Source organism: Osmerus eperlanus, chromosome 1 (assembly GCF_963692335.1).
Source record: "Osmerus eperlanus chromosome 1, fOsmEpe2.1, whole genome shotgun sequence".
Lineage (NCBI taxonomy): Eukaryota > Metazoa > Chordata > Actinopteri > Osmeriformes > Osmeridae > Osmerus > Osmerus eperlanus.
In genome coordinates this window covers 26,445,885-26,470,009 of record NC_085018.1, presented here as the reverse complement: position 1 = coordinate 26,470,009, position 24,125 = coordinate 26,445,885, and the positions used below count along the sequence as shown (strand labels likewise).

The 24,125-nt window shown below is 47.9% G+C and overlaps 1 protein-coding gene across 2 annotated transcripts; it reads right to left on the bottom strand.

The window, feature by feature from the left end:
• Nucleotides 1-5,148: 5,148 nt before the first annotated feature.
• Nucleotides 5,149-23,168, bottom strand: slc2a1b (solute carrier family 2 member 1b). 2 transcript variants are annotated; one of them, XR_009931640.1, is made up of 11 exons: nucleotides 22,847-23,168; nucleotides 16,150-16,245; nucleotides 13,406-13,566; nucleotides 12,316-12,556; nucleotides 11,768-11,930; nucleotides 10,026-10,213; nucleotides 9,658-9,762; nucleotides 9,396-9,497; nucleotides 8,932-9,135; nucleotides 8,070-8,824; nucleotides 5,149-8,021 (listed from the first exon to the last, which is right to left on the bottom strand). XR_009931640.1 is itself a non-coding variant. In XM_062473690.1 (10 exons), the coding sequence occupies exons 1-10, from the start codon at nucleotides 22,862-22,864 to the stop codon at nucleotides 8,627-8,629; spliced, it is 1,476 nt and encodes a 491-aa protein (XP_062329674.1). In that variant the 5' UTR covers nucleotides 22,865-23,168; the 3' UTR covers nucleotides 5,149-8,626. The 2 variants fall into 2 exon arrangements, 1 of the variants encoding a protein (XP_062329674.1); XM_062473690.1 differs by having other exon boundaries at nucleotides 5,149-8,824.
• Between the last annotated feature and the right edge of the window lie 957 nt (nucleotides 23,169-24,125).

Below are 24,125 nucleotides of genomic sequence, written 5' to 3'. Positions count from 1 at the left end.
TTCAGTACCCTGGGAGCACTGAAGGTACTTCAGTGTAATGTGAGTGTAGGGGACATAATATTGGCCAAACAAGCAAAACTATTTCCCTATGTTTGAAGGAAGAGGGGAAACTGAACAGTGTATTGACATTAACCAAATATTGCCAGTACCAATTGCAGTTATTTGACTCTATGGGTTAAATCAGAGCAAGAATGGTCAGAGTAAGGTTAAACTAAATCTACATTTAATAACATTTCAAATCAATGAAATTGATTACAAGGCAAACATGTTACAAAATGAAGGTTAAACTCTTACCTACGCTAGAATAATTATTGTAAAGAATCCACAAAACAATGCTTCACAATCCCCTTTATACACAACAACAACCAATCAGACCACATCTTGACCCTTACTTATCAACACATGACTAGCAATACGGCAGTAAGTTACACAATGAGGTGTGAGACCCATTGTTGAAGAACTAGACGTCTTCCAGAAGGATTATCAAAAATAGAGTCTGAGACAGAATATCTTTCAAAAACTCAAGATGGTTTGATAGTTTATTTCAGCACGGCAGTTGTACACAGGTATAGACACAAGACAAAAGACCCTCTCATGCCCCAAACATCCTCCTTTTATAGGCTGAAATGAGAATAATCAACCCCGCCCTGGTGAATATTATCCAACAGCCTCAGAACCTTCTAGAAGGTCTAATTAACCCGTTTCTGACCATTCCCAAAACTGCCTATGCATCATCTGGATGATAAAGTTGTTGACAACTTCTCTACTGGTGAAAAAGCCCACTTCACTTCACCCCCCCTCTCATGGCCTTGCCTCGTATCTTCAACTCCCAACAACCCCACCTCACCCAGGCCTTTCCTCTCCTCCATCTTCCTCGGTTCTAACAGAACCTATCACTTCGGATGCATGACTTCGGCCCCTTAAGAGTAAGTTCAGCTATTCCTTGACCATATCAGCTGTAAACCATTTGGACCCTCTCCTTTTCAAGACAGGAGCATCCTGTTGATTGAGTCTAGCAATCCATTGTTATGTAATAACAGCCCACTCTTTTCCCATCCTAAGATTACCAAACCATTTCCCCATCAGCCTTCTTCCCTGTACTGGTTTGATCCTGTTCAGAGTATAATTCTACTGCGCAGGCCTCAGTCCGCCATCTTAGGCCCCAAAACTGTACACACCGGGTTCCCTTCCCCGGTTGCCACCTTCCCAATAATCAATTTCCCACCACACCATCAAGCAGAGACGTCCAGCAACTCCATATTTTAGCATATGAGAGGAGGAGGCAGGTGGACACCCAGCCTTACATGAGTGCTGTGGTCACCTCAGTGACCTGCATGGTGTGGACATGCAGCTACAGCCTTGACGCTACAGGACTCCACTGAGGAAAGCATGTCATTTAAACCCACAAGCAAAGCTGATTGTGATTGATAGTACAGTACATTGGCTCAACGTCTTTTCTGATTCCTCACTGGGGTTTTCCCCTCCCCATCATTTAGCACAAATTATCCAGCTTCCTTTTCTGGAGAGCTTACTTGACATGATTAGACTAGTATCATCCGCAGTTAGACTGGTCACATCCGCAGTATAATGGGCCAGCCTGTCAGTCAGCCAGTCATAGTAGTAATGATCTCAAGGAAGGAAGAGGAGAGGAGGGTGGATGTACTGTGACTCATGTTCCCACTCTGTGGGTGAAATCTAGGACTTCTTAATTGCTGATGTTAATCACAATCAGTAGATAAGCTGTTGCTTTATTACCTGTTCATGTATTCTGTCTTGATCCTAATACACGTGTGTTAACGTGTGTTATGAAAATACCTTGTATTGATGACAGTCATGTACAGGCCAGCTGTTGAGTAAGAAGACAGAGTACATGCACACAGGGGTGGAGCTAGACTGTACTGCATGCACAGGTAAGAAGTAACAACTCTTTTCTCATATCTATTACAGCTCTATTAGATGGGTCAGATGGCTGAGCGGTTAGGGAATCTGGCTATTAATCAGAAGGTTGCCGGTTCGATTCCTGGCCGTGCAATGACGTTGTTGCCTTGGCCAAGGCACTTCACCCTACTTGCCTCAGGGGAATGTCCCTGTACTTACTGTAAGTCGCTCTGGAGAAGAGCGTCTGCTAAATGACTAAATGTAAATGTATTACAGTTCTGTTACATCTCTATTACAGCTCTGTTACATCTCTGTTACAGCTCTATTACATCTCTATTACAGCTCTATTACAGCTCTGTTACATGTCTATTACAGGTCTGTTACAGCTCTGTTACAGCTCTGTTACAGGTCTGTTACATCTCTATTACAGCTCTGTCACAGCTCTGTCACATCTCTGTTACAGCTCTATTACAGCTCTATTACATCTCTATTACATCTCTATTGCAGCTCTAATGTATCTCTATTACAGCTCTTGCAGCTCTATTGCATCTCTATTGCAGCTCTATTGCATCTCTATTGCAGCTCTATTACATCTATTACAGCACTATTACAGCTCTATTACAGCACTATTACAGCTCTTACTCAACTCTATTACAACTCTATTACAACTCTACCCTCATGTAAAAGTGTAACAATGTAATTATGTAATTAGGCTGTGGGGACAATCTAGGATTTCCTATGTGCTAATGTTAATCTTAATAATAAACAATTAGTTTCACAATATTATGTATTGATGACAGTCATGTATAGACAAATTATAAATGAGTAATAAGACAGAATACATGAACAGATACGGATGCAACAGCTGATGTCTTTACGCCCGCAGACTCTATCAAAAGTCTCAAATCTGAGAAATTGAGAAACCATTGGCATGGGGTGACAGACTGGAGGTTTGGGATGTGAGAAGGCGCTAAATGACTCGGGTGTAAACATGAGCGATGACATCTGGCACTGGAAGACGAGACCTCCATTCACCATCTCTGAGGCAGTCCTGGGAGAGCAGGGGGTGGGGGGGGCTCAGTGGGGAAGTATTTGCATATTAAGATGTTGCCGGTTCAATTCCCTCTGCATGATGCGTTGTGTGAAGGTGTCTCTGGTAAATGAATCTTTCCAAGGGTCCAGAGGAGTGGCTCTAGTATCTGAGGATGCTGAAGTCTGACAACTGCTCCTTCATTTAAACCATCTAATCTCACTACAGTACCAGAGAAACTGGTTCAGGACACACAGGAGACCAGCTGAGAGCAGGAAGACCAGCTCAACGCGTCAGGGTGTGGCAGCTACGTCAGCACACTGACATGATGGACACGTTGTCTTTTCTTCATGCGTTTCTCAGGAATGAAATGGCGGCGAATGGGCAGGTTGTTGTTTGCCGTTGGCAAGGCAACACACCCATTCCACTCACACCCTTGCCTTTCAGCCTGCACAGCCAATCACAGAGCGTCGACATGAGCTGAAGGATGACCTGGAATGAGGAATGTTGAGACATTTCTAAAGAAATTAGATTGAGAAACTAAAAAAATATACATAGCTGACTGCCTTTCTCCCTGATTTAGAATGTTTATTTAAAAGACCGAATTTCCTTTTTGGTGGCCATCTCCTTGTGTTTAAATCATGTTACAATAGCGAAGATGGAGGTAGTGTTGTCTGCAAACTGGCCTTTGTTGTCAGAGACAAACAGGGAGAGACACTGCATAGCAACAAGACACTACATAGCAACAGATTGGACACTCATAATACCTGTGGAATAAAATGAGGATAATCCACCAGAAGCAGCATGTCTTGAATGTTTCCTCACTAGTGGATAGCACTCGAATCTGCCTCTGACCCAGAACAGTAAACGCTGTAATTGTATCAAGAAGCAAGACTTCCCCCTTGTGGTGCTTCTAGGTACTGCATGTACCTGCTTCCCCTCGTGGTGCTTCTAGGTACTGCATGTACCTGCTTCCCCTCGTGGTGCTTCTAGGTACTGCATGTACCTGCTTCCCCTCGTGGTGCTTCAAGGTACTGCACGTACCTGCTTCCCCTCGTGGTCCTTCTAGGTCTAGGTACTGCATGTACCTGCAGCACACACAGTGAGGGGGCCACTGAGAAACACACATTATATATAACAAAAGGAAATGTCTCTTATTATTTTAAATGAAGGAAATGTTGTTATTTTTTCCGATCCCTTAGTGGTATTTTGCCGTAGTATTGTGGTATTTATCTTAATTTATCTTAAGATCAACTACAGTAACCAACATCTTACAGTACTGACAGCATCTCGGCAGTAGTAACTTATCATGTTGGGAGTGCAATAACCATCACCAGGGTTTATATGTTTATATGGGGAAGCAGGTACATGCAGTACCTTGAAGCACCACGAGGGAGAAGTCTTGCTTCTTTAGGTAATTATCACACACGGAGTTTCCCAAAATTAATATAAACAGTAAAATAATTAAGTGCTCCATCGTGACATCGTCTTGGTTGGATAAGTGTGAGAATGAACATAACAAACATCATATTTCAGTATTAAATTGCCCATTATGACATAATTACATTGCGTCACAATGCATATCAACATGTTGTGCCTGAAAACTGTTGTAGGTAGTTATGTGCTTGCTGTTTAAATCTTAGTTAATAATAGTGTACAAGTTAATACATTTGAACATAATCGAAAAGTCGCAAAAATATTTACATTGCATCACAATGGGCTATTAATCAGAAGGTTGCCGGTTCGATTCCCGGCCGTGCGATGACGTTGTTGCCTTGGCCAAGGCACTTCACCCTACTTGCCTCAGGGGAATGTCCCTGTACTTACTGTAAGTCGCTCTGGATAAGAGCGTCTGCTAAATGACTAAATGTAAATGTAATATAATATTTTGTTTTGCAACTAGTGTATAGTACACAAAATGTTAATACGAAAAATTGTTGAATAAACACATAAAAAGCGACATTCTGTTCACTGGGGTTAAACTCCTCTGGTGGAGGCGGAGGAGGGGGGTTCTTGCGCCCTGTTATTGCGGGAGGCCACAATAATTACTGTTACTAGTATACTGTAGTATATCAGAATCAGAATTGTGTTTAATCGCCAAGTAAGTGTTCACAAACAAGTAATTTACTTTGGTGGGCAGGTGCATACAGTAAACATATTATGAATAGTATGTTTTAGTATACTGTAGTAGTAGTACTAGCAGAGAGCAGGCATAAACAAACAGCAGACCGAGTCTCTCATGTGCCTGAATTTTTTTATTGATTTACACATCTGATCAAACACGTGTGAGCATAGAAAAAAAGGAAAAACAAAACAACGGCACTTTCAGACTTCGCGCATGAATTCTCTCCCTGGTGGAAAGGCGCTTCCACGAGTTACATGCACACTTGTACTAAATTTGGAGGAAAAATAAAAACAACTAATAATTTACAGTTAATAATAATCTAATAAATACAAAAGTTATCCTTCAACAGTCCGATGCCACGCTGAAGTAAGATTGTGTTAGTTTTTAAAATTTTATTTTCAATATATATCTCCAGATAGCAAAAGAAATCGGAGAAAAAAGTAGGTAGGCTGGTTTACTATATCTGTAATAGACATAGAACATAAAATACTAGTAATATTCATCTCTACAAAGTAGTTTATACATTTCGGTCCGCTATCATCTAATATTAACAGTAGATCAGGTGATGGTGTGCGTTGATATGTTTCTCGTGTTCAAAGGCGAACAGTGATTTCTAAACAGTGATGAGTGTGATGACATTAACACCAGACACGTTGTCACGTATCTCTGTCTGTAAGAACGTCCCCCTGCTGTCCATCTCAGAGTCACATCTTCTCATGTGGATGTTGGACAGTAACTCACTGGTCATCCTGAACGAACAAGGGACCAGGATGCAGTGCTTTCCATACAGAGTCCACAGTCCACTGCGCGAACACATCGGTCTCACACACACACAGCCGTGTGAACACACATCAGTCACACACACATCCCTCGCACACACAGAAAAACATGCACATACACACTCGTGCACACACACAATCATGGACAGGCATGTGAACAGAGCCATCACACACAATGTGTCATGGAACAGTTTAGATTGCACTGGGCTGTGTACCCTAACCCTCCAGTTCCCTCAGGTGTGTTCCTGGCTGTGCATGTGGGCCCAGCGGCGTCAGACAGGGTGTGTTATTGCGGTAGCTGTCATCAGTGTCTCTGTAACTACTGGGTGATACAGCTAAGAGGCCCTGTCCACATGCCACAGGATCTTCAGAGATGTAACAACCAGCCTTGTTAAGGATAAAGTGCAGCAAAATTCTTTTTTTCAACTCAACAAGTAAAAAAAACGTGTCTCAAAGAAGAGGTGGTTTGTCAAAGCGGAAGACACAGCAGTCATACAGTAACTAGTGCATGAGGACAGAGCAGTCAGACAGTAACTAGGGCATGAGGACAGAGTTGGTGCAGGCAGCAGTTGTGTTTACCCTCTGTGAAGACGACCAGAGCAGCCGCACACAAGCTCTGACTGGCCAGGTCACTGAGAAATACTTCGGCCATGTTTGAGTCAAGTCTTGAAATGTGACTGTTGTAAGGCAACTCTGAGATTAGAAGTGACATCTTCCAACAAAGAGAATGTTGTCGAGAATTCAAAGAAGGCTCTGGGGTGTTAAGGCCAGTTGACACAGCTGAAACAAACACTAACAAACAAACACCAACAGCCAGCAGGTGTGGGTTGTATTGGTGTGATACCCCTATTGGTGTTTGTTAGGGCAGTGTGAAAATGACAGTTATGTTTCCAAACATTCTAAAGCCAGCAGTATAATGTTTGGTGTTTGTTGGACGTTGATGGAGCCATGTGAACTGGCCTTTACAGTACAAACCCCACAAGGCAAGGCAGGCCGGGGCTGGGGGCAGAGGAACGCTGACCCCTAGAGGGTGGAGGAAGCACTTTCAGGAGGAATAAAACAGAGGAAGGCTCTGTTAAGGCAGAGAGTCATTTTGGTCCCTGTTTGATGCGACCTGTAACCGTGGGAACAGGACCATGACGGCCTCTTACTAACATGTGATGTGAGCTTCATACAGGGAGACATGTGAAGCACATGCCTGGTAACATCTCATACTGCTTCCTGGTTGATCGCTGGTCAGGAAACCCTTTCAGGAGTCATAGAATTTTAGACACTTTTGCCAATAATACATGCTGGCTTTGTGAATCTGATTCAGATTTTACATATATATGTCAGTCTGACGTTAATGTTGAGCTGAAATATAAAATGTATTTTCAACTCTTTTAGATCACATCCCTGGCCCTATTTAACAGAATATGCCAAAACATTTCCAACAACAGCTTTTGTTTTTGTAACATTATTCATTCTTTTTTCTTTTTGTAAAACCAAATATGATGAGTGCATACGTAAGCAGCACAGAGCTAAGAACAGGTGTGTTCGACATCGTCTGCGGCTGCATGAAACGACCGGCGAGAGTTGCCGCTTGCAGTCGGGGAGGAATTAAAAACAGATACAATCAAAACTCAACTAAACGTTATTTTTTCGGTGTCGTCATTAGACCCCGTGCAGTTGCTCTCCAGAAAATGCACTCGACTACACAGCCGGCAGTTCTCGAATCGATCTCACGGTACTTTGATGGCTACGTCACAGTGACTTAGCCTCGGCGCTGCATGAAGTCGAACACACCTATTCTTTCACTAGCTAGCTAACAACAGCGTGACATGTTAGAATGTTCGCCACTATCAAATCTAATTCCTCCTGATGTTATGGCCATCTTTCGATCATGTTTACCTCAGGAAGGACTTGATCATGTTTACCCCAGGAAGTACTTGATCATGTTTACCTCAGGAAGGACTTGATCATGTTTACCTCAGGAAGTACTTGATCATGTTTACCTCAGGAAGTACTTGATCATGTTTACCTCAGGAAGTACTTGATCATGTTTACCTCAGGAAGTACTTGATCATGTTTACCTCAGGAAGTACTTGATCATGTTTACCTCAGGAAGTACTTGATCATGTTTACCTCAGGAAGGACTTGATCATGTTTACCTCAGGAAGTACTTGATCATGTTTACCTCAGGAAGGACTATGTTGCGTTTTCTCTTTAACTGACCGTCACATGACACGAACGTTACATGACTCGAGCGTCACATGACACAAGCGTCACATGACACAAGCGTCACATGACACAAGCGTCAGATGACACGGTGTACGGCATGATTCAGGGCAACCAGAGATGGTGTTGAGGAGAGACAGTCTTGGTCCTCTCAGAGCAGGACACAGAGAACCCTGCTGAACTTCATTCTCGGCAGCAGACGCTGCAGACTAAACAGACACAGTAACACAGGAAGGGGGAAGGAACATCAAGCATTTCCATGAAAAAAATGGTTGCTGACCCCTCCAAAAAACAATCAATCAATCTTGGTTAATATCTTGTTTTCTTTGAAAAAAGAACCATGTGTACCCCAGCTGCTCTAGGCTCCTCCCCCCTGAACCACCACTCCCCCCTGGTCTGCCAGGTCCTAGTGCACACTTCATCTGTGCTGTGGGGGCGTCAGGAGGGAGGGGGGCTGGGGGGCATCAGGTGTAGAGGACATAAAAGCGTCAGTAGTTACATCAGTCAGTAGAGAGGAGGGCCTCTCTTACCCCTCCCCCGGCTCTCCTTGAGGCGGAGGGGGAGAGGTGATGGGGGGAGATAGCGGAGGGGGGAGGCTCAGAGCGGGGAGTCGGCCCCAAGGCTGTTGAGCTCATCGGGGGAGTGTTTTTCCCCGCCGCCGGCCGACTGGCGGAAGCCGGAGGAGATCTGGTCGAAGGTGCGGCCCTTGGTCTCTGGGACCTTGAAGTAGGTGAAGACGAAGAAGCATAGCAGGAGCACTGTGAAGATGACGAACACGTAGGGGCCACACAGATCCTGCAGGGGGGACAGGGGACATGTCACACATCTGCAGTATCACACACACAGTCCTACAACATCCACCTCCTCCACCCTCCATCCTCCCTCCATCCTCCTCCACTCACCAGCACATACTGGAAGCACATGCCCACTATGAAGTTGGCGGTCCAGTTGGAGAAGCCGGCCACAGCGAAGGCCGAGGGCCGCGGCCCCTGGGAGAACAGCTCAGCCACGATGAACCAGGGGATGGGCCCGGGGCCGATCTCGAAGAACGCCACAAAGCCGAAGATCGCAACGATGCTGATGTACGACATCCAGGGCAGCTGGTCCTGAGGGGCCAGAAGCACAGGGTCACACACACACATCACCAGTGTGTATGTGTGAGTGAGTGTGTGTGTGTGTGTGTGCAGGGTGTCCCGCAGCACTTTGCAGTTAAGGTGGCCGCCTAAACAACACACGCCTGCCGCTTTAACTACGTTGTCAAAAACGTGGGTTTGCCGGTCTGCTGGCAAACCCCACCCTACCACCTTAACTAACACAGTTTCTGTGGGAAACGCTGGTGTGTGTGTGTACGAGTGTGAGGACCCACCAGCAGAGCCAGAGCGATGGTCATGAGGACAGCAGAGCCGGCCATCCCCATCAGCCCCAGCAGGTGGAGCGACCTGCGCCCTGCCCGCTCCACCACAAACAGCTACAGACAGCAGGGGGGAGGGGTCAGTCACAGGGACCAATCACAACACACCACACTATTTATTGACGTTTTCTCAGAGAACTCTGAAAATACCACATAATTTGTTATTTAATGATAAACATTTGATTTGTCCTTCTCCTCCCCGAGTGTCGCTACTTACCGAGACCACTGTGAAGGCCGTGTTGACCACGCCGGCGCCGATGGTGGCGTAGACCGGCTGGGCCACGCCCGCTTTCTCAAAGATGCTGGTGGAGTAATAGAACACCTGCAACACAGAACCAGACGGAACCGGAAGGAACCGGTCAAGACCAGCTCAATACTGCCACTAGGAGCTGAAGCTATGAGGATCTGTCCCCTGCGGTCTGAGCTGTGGGGTTACAACGTCTCCTGATGACAGTGAAACACCGTCTCCTCACAACATGAAAGGTGAAGACTAGAGGTTGGACTAGAGTAAAAGACGAGAGTGCTCCTACAAAGCTGGTGTGTGAGTGTGTGTGTCAGCATGTGTGTGTAAGTGCGGAGCCTCACAGCGTTGATGCCGGACAGCTGCTGGGAGAGCTGCAGCATGATGGCGATGAGGATGGGCTGGCGGTACAGAGGGGAGCGGAACAGCTCCGGGATGGTCACCTTCTTCTCCCTCATCATCTGACGGCTCTCCTCCTTCATCTCCTGCATCGCCGCGCCAACGTCAGACGTCCCTCTCAGCTTCTTCAGAGCTGGGGGGAGGGGGGGAGGAGAGTGTCAGAGTGTGTGTGTATCAGAGTGTGTGTGTATCAGAGTGTGTGTGTATCAGAGTGTGTGTGTGTATCAGAGTGTGTGTGTATCAGAGTGTGTGTGTATCAGAGTGTGTGTGTATCAGAGTGTGTGTGTGTATCAGAGTGTGTGTGTATCAGAGTGTGTGTGTATCAGAGTGTGTGTGTATCAGTGTGTGTGTGTATCAGAGTGTGTGTGTATCAGAGTGTGTGTGTATCAGTGTGTGTGTGTATCAGAGTGTGTGTGTATCAGAGTGTGTGTGTATCAGAGTGTGTGTGTATCAGAGTGTGTGTGTATCAGTGTGTGTGTGTATCAGAGTGTGTGTGTATCAGAGTGTGTGTGTATCAGTGTGTGTGTGTATCAGAGTGTGTGTGTATCAGAGTGTGTGTGTATCAGAGTGTGTGTGTGTATCAGAGTGTGTGTGTATCAGAGTGTGTGTGTATCAGAGTGTGTGTGTATCAGAGTGTGTGTGTATCAGAGTGTGTGTGTATCAGAGTGTGTGTGTATCAGTGTGTGTGTGTATCAGAGTGTGTGTGTATCAGAGTGTGTGTGTATCAGAGTGTGTGTGTATCAGTGTGTGTGTGTATCAGAGTGTGTGTGTATCAGAGTGTGTGTGTATCAGTGTGTGTGTGTATCAGAGTGTGTGTGTATCAGAGTGTGTGTGTATCAGTGTGTGTGTGTATCAGAGTGTGTGTGTATCAGAGTGTGTGTGTATCAGAGTGTGTGTGTATCAGAGTGTGTGTGTATCAGTGTGTGTGTGTATCAGAGTGTGTGTGTATCAGAGTGTGTGTGTATCAGAGTGTGTGTGTATCAGAGTGTGTGTGTATCAGAGTGTGTGTGTATCAGTGTGTGTGTGTATCAGAGTGTGTGTGTATCAGAGTGTGTGTGTATCAGTGTGTGTGTGTATCAGAGTGTGTGTGTATCAGTGTGTGTGTGTATCAGAGTGTGTGTGTATCAGAGTGTGTGTGTATCAGTGTGTGTGTGTATCAGAGTGTGTGTGTATCAGAGTGTGTGTGTATCAGAGTGTGTGTGTGTATCAGAGTGTGTGTGTATCAGAGTGTGTGTGTATCAGAGTGTGTGTGTATCAGAGTGTGTGTGTATCAGAGTGTGTGTGTATCAGTGTGTGTGTGTATCAGAGTGTGTGTGTATCAGAGTGTGTGTGTATCAGAGTGTGTGTGTATCAGTGTGTGTGTGTATCAGAGTGTGTGTGTATCAGTGTGTGTGTGTATCAGAGTGTGTGTGTATCAGAGTGTGTGTGTATCAGAGTGTGTGTGTATCAGAGTGTGTGTGTATCAGAGTGTGTGTGTATCAGTGTGTGTGTGTATCAGAGTGTGTGTGTATCAGAGTGTGTGTGTATCAGTGTGTGTGTGTATCAGTGTGTGTGTGTATCAGAGTGTGTGTGTATCAGAGTGTGTGTGTATCAGAGTGTGTGTGTATCAGAGTGTGTGTGTATCAGAGTGTGTGTGTATCAGAGTGTGTGTGTATCAGAGTGTGTGTGTATCAGAGTGAGAGCTGACCGGTCTTGGCCTTGCTCTCCTCGTTCTTGTTGATGAGCAGGTAGCGGGGGCTCTCTGGGCAGAAGGGCAGCAGGATGCACTGCAGCACCGCAGGCAGGAAGGTGAAGCCCAGCAGGAAGGGCCACAGGGCCGCGTTCCCCAGCAGGGCCTCCATACCAAACACCTGCGTGCGCACACACACACACACACAGGTAGAGACACACACACACACAGGTAGACACACACACACAGGTAGAGACACACACACACAGGTAGAGACACACACACACACAGGTAGAGACACACACACACACACACACACAGGTAGAGACACACACACACAGGTAGAGACACACACACACACACACAGGTAGAGACACACACACACACACACACACACAGGTAGAGACACACACACACAGGTAGAGACACACACACACACACACAGGTAGAGACACACACAGAGAACAAAAAAAAGAGGTAATCAAGATTTGTGGAGGAACACACACACGCACAGCCCAACACTTAGACAACCCATCGACCCTCCCCTAGACCCTGTGTAGTCCCACCTGTGCCATGAGGATCCCCACCACGATGCCCAGCTGGTGCAGAGTGCCCAGGGCCCCCCTCAGGGCAGTGGGGGCCACCTCCCCCACGTACATGGGCACGAACCCCGTGGATAAGCCAGAGTACAGCCCCACTACAAAGCGGCCCAGGATCAGCATCTCCCACGAGCCGCCCAGCTTGGAGAAACCCATGAGGGTCGCCGAGATGAAGGCCAGCGAATTAGCCATCAGCATGGACCTCTTCCTGCACACACACACAGGTAAATACACACACACAGGTAAATACACACACACACACACAGGTAAATACACACACACACAGGTAAATACACACACACACAGGTAAATACACACACACACAGGTAAATACACACACAGGTAAATACACACACACAGGTAAATACACACACACAGGTAAATACACACACACACAGGTAAATACACACACACACAGGTAAATACACACACACACAGGTAAATACACACACACACAGGTAAATACACACACACACACAGGTAAATACACACACACACACAGGTAAATACACACACACACAGGTAAATACACACACAGGTAAATACACACACAGGTAAATACACACACACAGGTAAATACACACACACACAGGTAAATACACACACACACAGGTAAATACACACACACAGGTAAATACACACACACAGGTAAATACACACACACACAGGTAAATACACACACACACAGGTAAATACACACACACAGGTAAATACACACACACAGGTAAATACACACACACACAGGTAAATACACACACACAGGTAAATACACACACACACAGGTAAATACACACACACAGGTAAATACACACACACAGGTAAATACACACACACACAGGTAAATACACACACACACAGGTAAATACACACACACACAGGTAAATACACACACACAGGTAAATACACACACACACAGGTAAATACACACACACACAGGTAAATACACACACACACAGGTAAATACACACACACAGGTAAATACACACACACACACAGGTAAATACACACACAACATTTAAAGTTTTCTAAAATATGAGCCGGTGGAGAGCAGGCGTACCTTCCGAAGCGGTTGACGAACAGTCCGACAGAGAAGGAGCCAAAGATTCCTCCGACGGAGAAGATGGCGACCGACACGGACCAGAGGGTGGTGAGGGAGGTCTTGGAGATGGGCTCCTGGTAGCGCTCGAACCACGTCTCGTTCAGGAACTGCTCGATGATCTGGAGCAGGGGGAAAGCGGCGGAACGTGAGCAGAACGGTAGGAGAGCGTCAACATTGGCCAGCAGGGGGCAGCAGAGGGTGGAGTATCAAACCAGGAAGTAGGCGTGAGGTGTTATGAGGTGTGCTGTCATGGTCCTGTTCCTCCACTCCCTCCCCAGCCTCAGTGTTGATAAACACTGTCTACCCCACCCTCTCCCTCCTCCCCTACCAGGCTTCTTAGAGGATCTTAAAGGTACACTCTGCATTTAAGGTTCACTATGTACAGAAAGCGCCTAGCTTAGTGATGTTTTTTTCACTGAAAGGAACAGTGAGAATGTGTGGTGTTGACAGTCCTGATGTCGTACTGTATGAAGGTAGCAATTCAGCTGCAGAACTGTTCAGGCCACCTGCTGTGACACAATGAAGAACACTGTTTAACACACCACCCACGGCTGATTACTGTGTGTACAAATGTTACTATGTATACTGCTTATCTGTTCGCTTGTTGCACCGTCCGCCCGCCCGCCTGCCCGTCTGTCTGTCTGCCCACCTGTCTGTCTGCCCGTCTGTCTGTCTGCCCGTCTGTCTGTCTGCCCACCTGTCTGTCTGCCCGTCTGTCTGTCTGCCCGTCTGTCTGTCTGCCCACCTGCAGCCTCACCTGGTGAGGTTGGTAGAGATGGGGGAGGTGAGGCTGGTAGAGATGGGGGAGGGGAGGCTGGTAGAGATGGGGGAGGGGAGGTGAGGCTGGTAGAGATGGGGGAGGGGAGGTGAGGCTGGTAGAGATGGGGGAGGGGAGGTGAGGCTGGTAGAGGTGATGTGAGGCTGGTAGAGATGGGGAGGTGAGGTACTCCATGCCTGCCTGCCTCCCTGCCTCCCTCCCGCTTACAGAAGGGTCATGTGACGCCGGAGGAATGTTCCAGAGAGGAGGCACCATCCCAGCACCGCTCTGTCGCCACGGCAGCACGGAATAGGAAGAGACATGTCAGGTGAGGTGGCATGTCTCTTCCTGTTCCGAAAGCCGAGGCGGGGCTGCCCGTATCCAGGCAACCGGCACGTTCCAGTAAACCCAGTTTAGGAGCAGGGTGTGGTGGTGGTGTGTCTGTACAGGCAGGACCGCCCTGGGGACCTGTCCCAGCTCCAGACACCATCCTGGGGTCCAGCTCATGGCTCTGACCTCAGGAGCTCTGAACTACTGTTCCTGTTTAGGATCCGTTTACACGCTTGTATCCAAACAGACGTACTAATAGCACGTGTTGAAAGTACAGCCGTTTTAACCCTTGTGTTATCTTCGGGTCGTTCTGACCCATCAGTCATTGTGACCCACCGTCGTATTGCGACAACTTTACCGCATACAAAAACAAAGTGAAGCATTTTCTTTTAACCGTTGGGCTGTCTCAGACCCCCCACATTGCGAAGGTTAAAAGAAAATTATTTTTATTTGTTTTTGTATTGGGTAAAATTGGGTAAACACAACAATGGTTCGTTATGAACCTTTGGGTCATGTGACCCGAAGGCAGCACGAGGGTTAAAAGGAGTTGGATTATAAATTGTCTTTGACTGAACTGAAAGGAAACTGACTTTCATAAAGTACTGCCCCCCAGGAGAGAGAGAGACGAGAGACAGAGAGAGAAGGAATGAGAGAGGGGGAGTGGGGGGACAACTTGTACTACACAGATTGAGTTATTCTTAGCCCCTCATCTTTCTCACACAGAACAGAGAACAGCTTGACCAGCAAAACCGTCCCAGCAGAGAGACAGGGATGGAGGAGATCTCTGGCAAAACATGGAGGTCAGACATGCACATGTCATGTCCTTTATGGCCTCTCCCTCCTCTCCTCTCCCTCCTCTCCTCCCTCCTCTCCTCTCCCTCCTCTCCTCCCTCCTCTCCTCCCTCCTCTCTTCTCCCTCCTTTCCTCTCGCTCCTCTCCTCCCTCCTCTCCTCTCACTCCTCTCCTCCTCTCCTCCCTCCTCTCCTCTCACTCCTCTCCTCCTCTCCTCCCTCCTCTCCTCTCACTCCTCTCCTCCCTCCTCTCCTCCCTCCTCTCTTCTCCCTCCTCTCTTCTCCCTCCTTTCCTCTCGCTCCTCTCCTCTCCTCCCTCCTCTCACTCCTCTCCTCCTCTCCTCCCTCCTCTCCTCTCACTCCTCTCCTCCTCTCCTCCCTCCTCTCCTCCCTCCTCCTCTCCTCCCTCCTCTCCTCTCACTCCTCTCCTCCCTCCTCTCACTCCTCTCCTCCCTCCTCTCCTCCTCTCCTCCTCTCCTCCCTCCTCCTCTCCTCCCTCCTCTCCTCTCACTCCTCTCCTCCCTCCTCTCCTCTCACTCCTCTCCTCCTCTCCTCCCTCCTCTCCTCTCCTCCCTCCTCTCCTCTCCTCCTCTCCTCTCACTCCTCTCCTCCCTCCTCTCCTCTCACTCCTCTCCTCCTCTCCTCCCTCCTCTCCTCTCACTCCTCTCCTCCTCTCCTCCCTCCTCTCCTCTCCTCCTCTCCTCCCTCCTCTCCTCCCTCCTCCTCTCCTCTCCTCTCACTCCTCTCCTCCCTCCTCTCCTCTCACTCCTCTCCTCCCTCCTCTCCTCTCCTCTCACTCCTCTCCTCCCCCACCACCTCCTCACCTTCTGAGGGGCATTGATGACACCGGTGTTGTAGCCGAACTGCAGCGAGCCAATCACAGCAGCTCCCACAGCCAGCATCAGCGGGAAGGTCACTTTCTGTAGAGAGACACAAGGAGTTACACACACACACACACACACACACACACACACACACACAGGAGAGAGACACAAGGAGTTACACAACACACACACACACACAGGAGAGAGACACAAGGAGTTACACAACACACACACACACACACACACACACAGGAGAGAGACACAAGGAGTTACACAACGCACACACACACACACACACACACAGGAGAGAGACACACACAATACAAATAGTATCTGCATGTGTGCAAAAGATCAGGCATTTCCCAAGACCAACTTGTGCAGCTAAACAGGACAAAACCAAAAGTAGAACGTTTGGAATGTTTGTGTTTGTTGGACATTGTTGAAGCAGGCTAAAAGACCTTCAGCACACACACACACAGAGAACCTTGCACTGATACAAACTTCAACACACTCAACAACACGAGAATATGCAAGACTGTCCACACTAGTGTACCAGAGGAGTCTGGTACCAGACAGGTGTATCAGACAGGTGTACCAGAGGAGTCTGGTACCAGACAGGTGTATCAGACAGGTGTACCAGAAGAGTCTGGTACCAGACAGGTGTATCAGACAGGTGTACCAGAAGAGTCTGGTACCAGACAGGTGTAACAGACAGGTGTACAAGAAGAGTCTGGTACCAGACAGGTGTATCAGACAGGTGTACCAGAAGAGTCTGGTACCAGACAGGTGTAACAGACAGGTGTACAAGAAGAGTCTGGTACCAGACAGGTGTACCAGACAGGTGTAACAGTGACTGATGGTGGGCTGGAACTAAGAACAAGCAAGAAGGAAACATCCAGACGCCCTAACCCTAACCCTGGACACCCTAACTCTAACCCTGGACACCCTAACTCTAACCCTGGACACCCTAACCCTAACCCTGGACACACACTGGGCCTCCAGTCTGGGCTGGAGGAAACACAACGATGCACTGTTGAGGAAAACATAAGGACTAGTGGAGACACAAGCTGTCATCAGAAAACAAAAGCACAACAAATATATTATTCTTGTTAAGATGATCAAAGTTATCAAACAGTAAAAAGAGGCTATGAGGAGGTTCCAGTGCACACGTCCATGTTTGGAACGGACTGTTTTATTACCGCAAACAATACGACACTGTTCCTGAAATGACTCCTGTTTCTGAGTCATGTTTACATTCTGGACCATAAATGACACAGAGCCAGAGAGGTGGGGGGGGCAGCTGGGAGGAGCCGCAAGAAGCATACAGGGGGAGTAGATGGGGGGTCGGGAGGTCGTGGGGAAGTTAAGGAGTCTGGAACAGGATGTCAGGACAGTGAGCTGCAGGGCTGAAGGACCACGAAGACCTCCACCCCACCCAGCCCTTTGAGAGAGGGGGGGAGGGGGGCTCCAGTCATTGTCCCTGTTCCTGTCGTTTCAGACAACATGGTGGACTTAATCCCAGCATGTTCCTCATTCCATATAGTAACTACTGCTGCCTGCCCTTTAGAGAGAGGGAGGCAGCCAAAGAAAGAAAGAGAAAACAGGCCCAGCCCTCTTTATGTTCACGTAGAACGGGAGATTACACAACAGTCTCATTTCAGAAGAACCACCCTCCTAACATAGCTGGGACCACATCGTCATCCTGTACTGTCACATGGACTTCATCCCTACCCTGTTTCTGACGTGTGTGTGTGTGCACCCTTGCGTGTGTGTGTGTAGGGGGTTGTCTATCTGTGGTATTGTTTTGATAATGACATGACTGTTCTGACGTTAGAGAGAAGCTGAATGGTCGAGGCTGCTTGCTGTGTTTTCTGGAGCATACTGCCTGTGTTGTGACTAGGACCCAGATTCCATCTGAATAATCTGCTGCAGTCTAACCTTGTGGCTGAGCAGAGGGCCTGTTCTCTAAGGAGGAGGGGAGGATATGTAAGCTGTGAGTTTTAAAAGGTCTAGCCTACATGGTATACATGTTGGAATATTTACTCTCAGAGAGCTAGAACATTGTTGTGAGTTCTGGAATGTCTTCGCCCGTGGTTATGGGTTGGGAGGGGGTGGGGGAGAGCGAGTGGCATTAGAGGGTGTGTGTGTGTGTTTGTGTGTGTGTGCGTGTGTGTGTGTGTGTTTGTTCCAGGCTGTGTTTGTACGTTAACATCCTGTGTTGGGTTAAAGCATTCCTTTGTGGACTCAATGACCCTTCCAGCTCCTAGTTTCCTGGTTTCTGAGGGCGGAGCCCCAGCTCCAGCTCAGATTTGTGTATTGGGCATGATGTAGGAACAGTTTCCAAACACACACACACACATTAAAAGCTGTGGGTAATTTAAGGAGCGTAGCTTCCTGTGTAAGCAGCACCAGTAAGTGATGTCATGACACAACCCCCCCCCCTCACAGGATGAGACATGAGGAAGGGAACTCAGAGCATCTAAACACCTCCCCCTCCACCCTCCCCCTCCACCCCTCCCCCTCCACCCTCCCCCTCCATCCCTCCACCCTCCCCCTCCACCCTCCCCCTCCACCCCTCCCCTCCACCCTCCCCCTCCACCCCTCAGTCTTCCCCTCTCTTTCTGAACTCTGGAGGCTGTAAACACACACTGCTGTGTGTGCGTGTGTCCCTTTAAGAGCCTGAAGGACTCCATGAATATGAGTTCTGAGCTAGCTCCACCCCAGCTGAGACTGGAGTGTGTGTGTGTGTATGAAGACGTTTTCTGTGACATATTTACCTTTAACCTACATACCTCACAACACGCACCTTGGCTTGTCTGTCTCACACATTTATAGTTGTATTGTATACACACACACACAGAGATTTCCATAACATGAGTGTTTAGCCCACAGCCAGAACTTTAGGAAGCCCTGCCCCCCCCCTACCCTGAGCCAAGTGAATTCACTTGGCTCCCGCCAGAGAGGAGCCTGGTAGGAACACCAGAGAGAGCGGTCATGGTTCCCTAGCTGAGCTATGGTTTCCCTAGTTGAGCTAGCTCAGCTAGCTGCTGGGCGTGAAATTCAGCCCAGTCACCATTATGTCATACATCATTATGTCAGCATGGTTTCAACACGGATGTGGCTGTGCAGCCTGCAGCAAGACAAGGTCATCTAGCCTGACCAAGACCACGACACATCTATCCTGACCAAGACCACGACACATCTAGCCTGACCAAGACCACGACACATCTATCCTGACCAAGACCACGACACATCTATCCTGACCAAGACCACGACACATCTAGCCTGACCAAGACCACGACACATCTAGCCTGACCAAGACCACGACACATCTATCCTGACCAAGACCACGACACATCTATCCTGACCAAGACCACGACACATCTATCCTGACCAAGACCACGACACATCTATCCTGACCAAGACCACGACACATCTATCCTGACCAAGACCACGACACATCTAGCCTGACCAAGACCACGACACATCTAGCCTGACCAAGACCACGACACATCTAGCCTGACCAAAACCACGACACATCTATCCTGACCAAGACCACGACACATCTATCCTGACCAAGACCACGACACATCTATCCTGACCAAGACCACGACACATGTAGCCTGACCAAGACCACGACACATGTAGTCTAGTCTAGGCCTTTTATGGAACCTTGAAGAAAAACTACTAAACAGTGACACTGTGTTCTCCTGTTCCCCTCAGTGTTTCTCCTGCTGGCTGAGAGCACAAGCACACCTCAGGCTGCTGCTGGCTGTGTTTACAGCACAGGCACATCTAACAGTAATGGTGGTGAAGTGAATGGTTAAGATGTTAGCTGGCTCAATGCCACACAGAACGATTTCTGAACGGAACGAGGCGGGGGGGAGCTGAGAGCATGGGGGGGGGGCAGGCAGAACTATGCAGCTGACTGACCGGCGTGGGGGTGAACAGCAGGAGTTACATCCCGTCAGTGAAGCTGGAACAGAGAAACTTCCTCACTGAGGATCAACCAAGTCCTAATCCCCTTTCCTCATCAACAGCCAGCACAACCAGCCTCTCCACAGCCAGCACAACCAGCCTCTCCACAGCCAGCACAACCAGCCTCTCCACAGCCAGCACAACCAGCCTCTCCACAGCCAGCACAACCAGCCTCTCCACAGCCAGCATGACCAGTGGACAGTTTTCACTTCCACCCCTGGTCCTTTAAAGCCACCTGTGGTTCTAGTCATCTGACCTCCAGTCAGAAGAGAACAGGATGGTGAGTTGCAAGGTGTGTGTCATCATATTGTAGGATGTGGCCTACACCACCATCCCCCTCCCTCACACACACCAAGCCAGCCAGCCAGCCAGCCATTTACCATCACTAACAACCCCTCCCCCCTCTCTCTCCTCTACTCTCCCCTCTCCTCTGCCCCCTCTCTCCCAGTGAGAGCTAAAAGCCCTCCATGGCTCTGACTGCAGGCTACATCACTAACATCACATGGATGCCCGCTACCTCACCACACACACACACACACACACACACACACACACACACTGGAGGCTGAGAGCGCAGTGACTAAGTCTGACAGACAGAACAACACTGAGAACATGATGTGTTCTATGTGAACACCTCATACTTTATACGATATGTATAGTTTATTTATCACAAGCCTGGGTTGTAGCAACAAGCTGTATGTGCAGCTCAGTAGTTACAGCATCTGACAGCAGATCAAGAGGCCACAGCCCCCCCCCCCCCTCCCGTGAATGAATACATTACAATGACATTATCTCTGCAAGGACAGAAGGCCGCTGGATGTCAGGTTGAGGCCAGCTCTACAGGCCTCTCCACAGCAACAAGCAGGTGTGTGAGTCCAGCGCAGGTAAACACCTTCCTGCTCAGGAAGTGACTCACTTTTCACCTTACTACACATTATTACGGGGACGAACGTTGTGTACACTGACACTAACTAAACAGTGTGGGCATGGCCCTACTGCAAGATGCCAAGCAGGTCAACGCTTTGCATCTCACTACAGGAGTGCTGGCCTTCACCCTGGGGAGAAGCCCTCTCTTTCTCACGCACACCAGCTGTTACGACCGACATGAGGTTTAAAACCACAGTATTTAACACGAAACATGGCGACAGTCTATTCACTGTACGTCAACAAGCCCTCACACACACACACACATACAGAGCTCGCAGACACAAGCCAGGTATGCAAAGCCCAACCACGAGATGCTGATTATCGACAAGTGTGAGTGGCAGCTGAGCTGAGGGATTAGCCTGGACACACGCTCTCAGATCAGGGAGCAGAAACACACTGGTGATTACCACAGCAGGAGCAGGGGGAGAGAGACAAAGGGAGAGAGAGACTGGGGGGTGACAGAGGAGAGATAGATGGGGGGAGAGGGACTGGGGGGAGAGAGACAGGGGGAGAGAGACAGGATGGAAAGAGACGGGGGGGTAGAGAAAGGCAAAGAAAGCCAGAAGGGGGGAGATAGAGAGAGAGCGAGAGTGTGAACAAAAGAGTGAAAGTGGGATGCTAGTTGAAAGCATGACCCCTATATTTGTAAATAAGGACCAAGTCCCTGCAGGTTTCGAGAACATCTGCGAACCTTTTGTCTCTGAGGGATTCGGACCGTCTCGCCCTCACGTCCACACTACAGCGGCACGGCACAGTCACACAGACGAGCCAAATAAGGCATCAGTTAGCTGTGTTCGCTACTCGGTTGTTACGGAGAAAAAAGGGGATGTAAAATAAGCTGTCAAACACGAGTGTGCCCGCACCAAAAACACCAGGCAGCCATACTAAACGCAGTCTGGGTCACGACTCCCTCTGAAGAATATCACGGGCTTAGACTAATATAGCTGTATTATCTCGTCTAGCACAAGTGGAGTCTGGACTCGTATCCCGATAACCTTTACATTGATCTAATTGGGTACAATTATCTTGTAGATATCTTACTAGGTACTAGCAATCGATTAATACATTTAACGAATTAACTTTAATCAGAGGGAGATGAAGATCACTTTATAAAAATCCGGATAGGTTTACACACTTACACCACGATCCCGCCATCCTTTGTCATGGCACACATAGCCACTCTGACCGTAGCAACAATCCAAACACAAACCCCCAAAACACACACACACACACACACACACACTTGCCCAGAAGTGAGGCGGTAGATGTCCCCCACGCGGAACGTGACTCATGAAAAAGTCTTGCCATCGTGCACGCGCCAGATAGCAGAGGGGACTGACGCCGCCGGTATCTAGGGAGCAGCTCGGTAGACCAGCACACTGCTAGATAACTGCTGACCCTGTGCTGCTCTGGATGGGAGACAGCTAAACTCAACACTGTCACATAACTAACGTTAGCTGAAGTTAGCTAGCTAGCCTCCATCCAAACCTCCATTGCAGAGCTACTGTACCAGCAGAATGCCAACAGAGCTTGTCAAACTCGTTTTCCAGGTTTTCGACAAAACGTTAGCGAAAGAGAAGAGGTTCTGTAGATAAGCGTACTTGCTGTTTAAAAAGTTAACTTAAGCGAATTAACTAGCTACTCGACTTTTTATAGTCTTTGGTAAGTTAGCTAACAGCACACTGCATCTCTAGAAATCTCCTTCAAGACTCGAGCGCGCGTGAACACACACAGAAGCATTCATACCGTCCCGGCAGCGTCAGACCGGTTCATGGTTTTAGATAGACTTTACCTTCTCGCTTGAATCCATCGCAGAGGATTATCGTTTAACTTTCTTGTAATCTTGAAATGTTGGAAGGAAATTGTCTTTCTATAAACTTCACGGAGAAAATCAGACGGCAGCTGTCATTGTCTAAGTCTTTCCGTTGAAAAAAATGACAGCTTCTTTCAATATTGACTACCGGAACCGTTTCTTGTGGGACACTCAGAATGTCTCCCCTTTTTCCAGGCTGTTCGCAGGTTATCCCAATGAAACTCGCCGGTGAACTCGGGCTTGGAGTGATGTCTTCGAAGAAATAAGACACGAGTCGACTGTCAAGTCTGAAAATTGCGATATGCACCACGGTCGGTGCATATATTTCAGCGAGCCGAGCTGTGATAGGCTGACGCAAGAATTTACTATAGAGGTGTGCAGGAGGTTGGTTATCTACCCTGAGCTCCTATTGGTTCAGACTAGTTCTCTTGCAATAAGACACGCCCCTTGTGTATCCTCCTTCCCCTAATCTGATACTGATAACCATCGGGGAAGTAATGCGTTCATGTCATGTTGTTAACATGTCCTGATGTTGTTATTACAGGGTCTGTTTGTTAACATATCCTGATGGTGTTATTACAAGGTCTGTATGTTGTTTTTTTGAGAGACGCTTGAGATCTCTTAACAAAATTCAGGATTTTAGCTTTTCAATTTTATTTGACGTGGCCACGTGTATGGGAGTGCAGAGCAAATCACTACCCCATCATTCCACATATTTCGTAATATCTTTATAACTTGCTCTATGGGTATCATTTCGATCACCATCATTATTCATGATTCGTCATCGTTATTACCATCGAATTACAATGACGATGATGATCATTCATGTGGTGGTGGCCGCTGTCACTATAGCAACGAGGACTGAAGAGGTCTTTAACAGAACAACAAAATTAATTACATTCTTAATGTCGATGTGCCTCTACTCTTCCCAGGGCTTCTTATTCTGGCTCACATTATAGGTATGAATCTAGCAAACTCCTTTATCCAAAACGACCAGCAACACAGTATGAACAGTAATAAGTGCAGTAGATAATCAAAAAGCACAGTTGTAACAGTATCACAGTGGTTGATGCCAGCAGACTGTTAAAGACGATTCTTTGATTCAACACCCCCCTCTGTATATTTGGTTAAAACACATCGAGCGATGCAGTCTTCCTTTGTTGCAAGCCTTCTATGTGAATAAACCTTTCTTGTGACAGGTGTGCGACCATGCAGCATTTGTGATCTTCTACAAAGCTGGCGATGTGGTTGCCCTCCT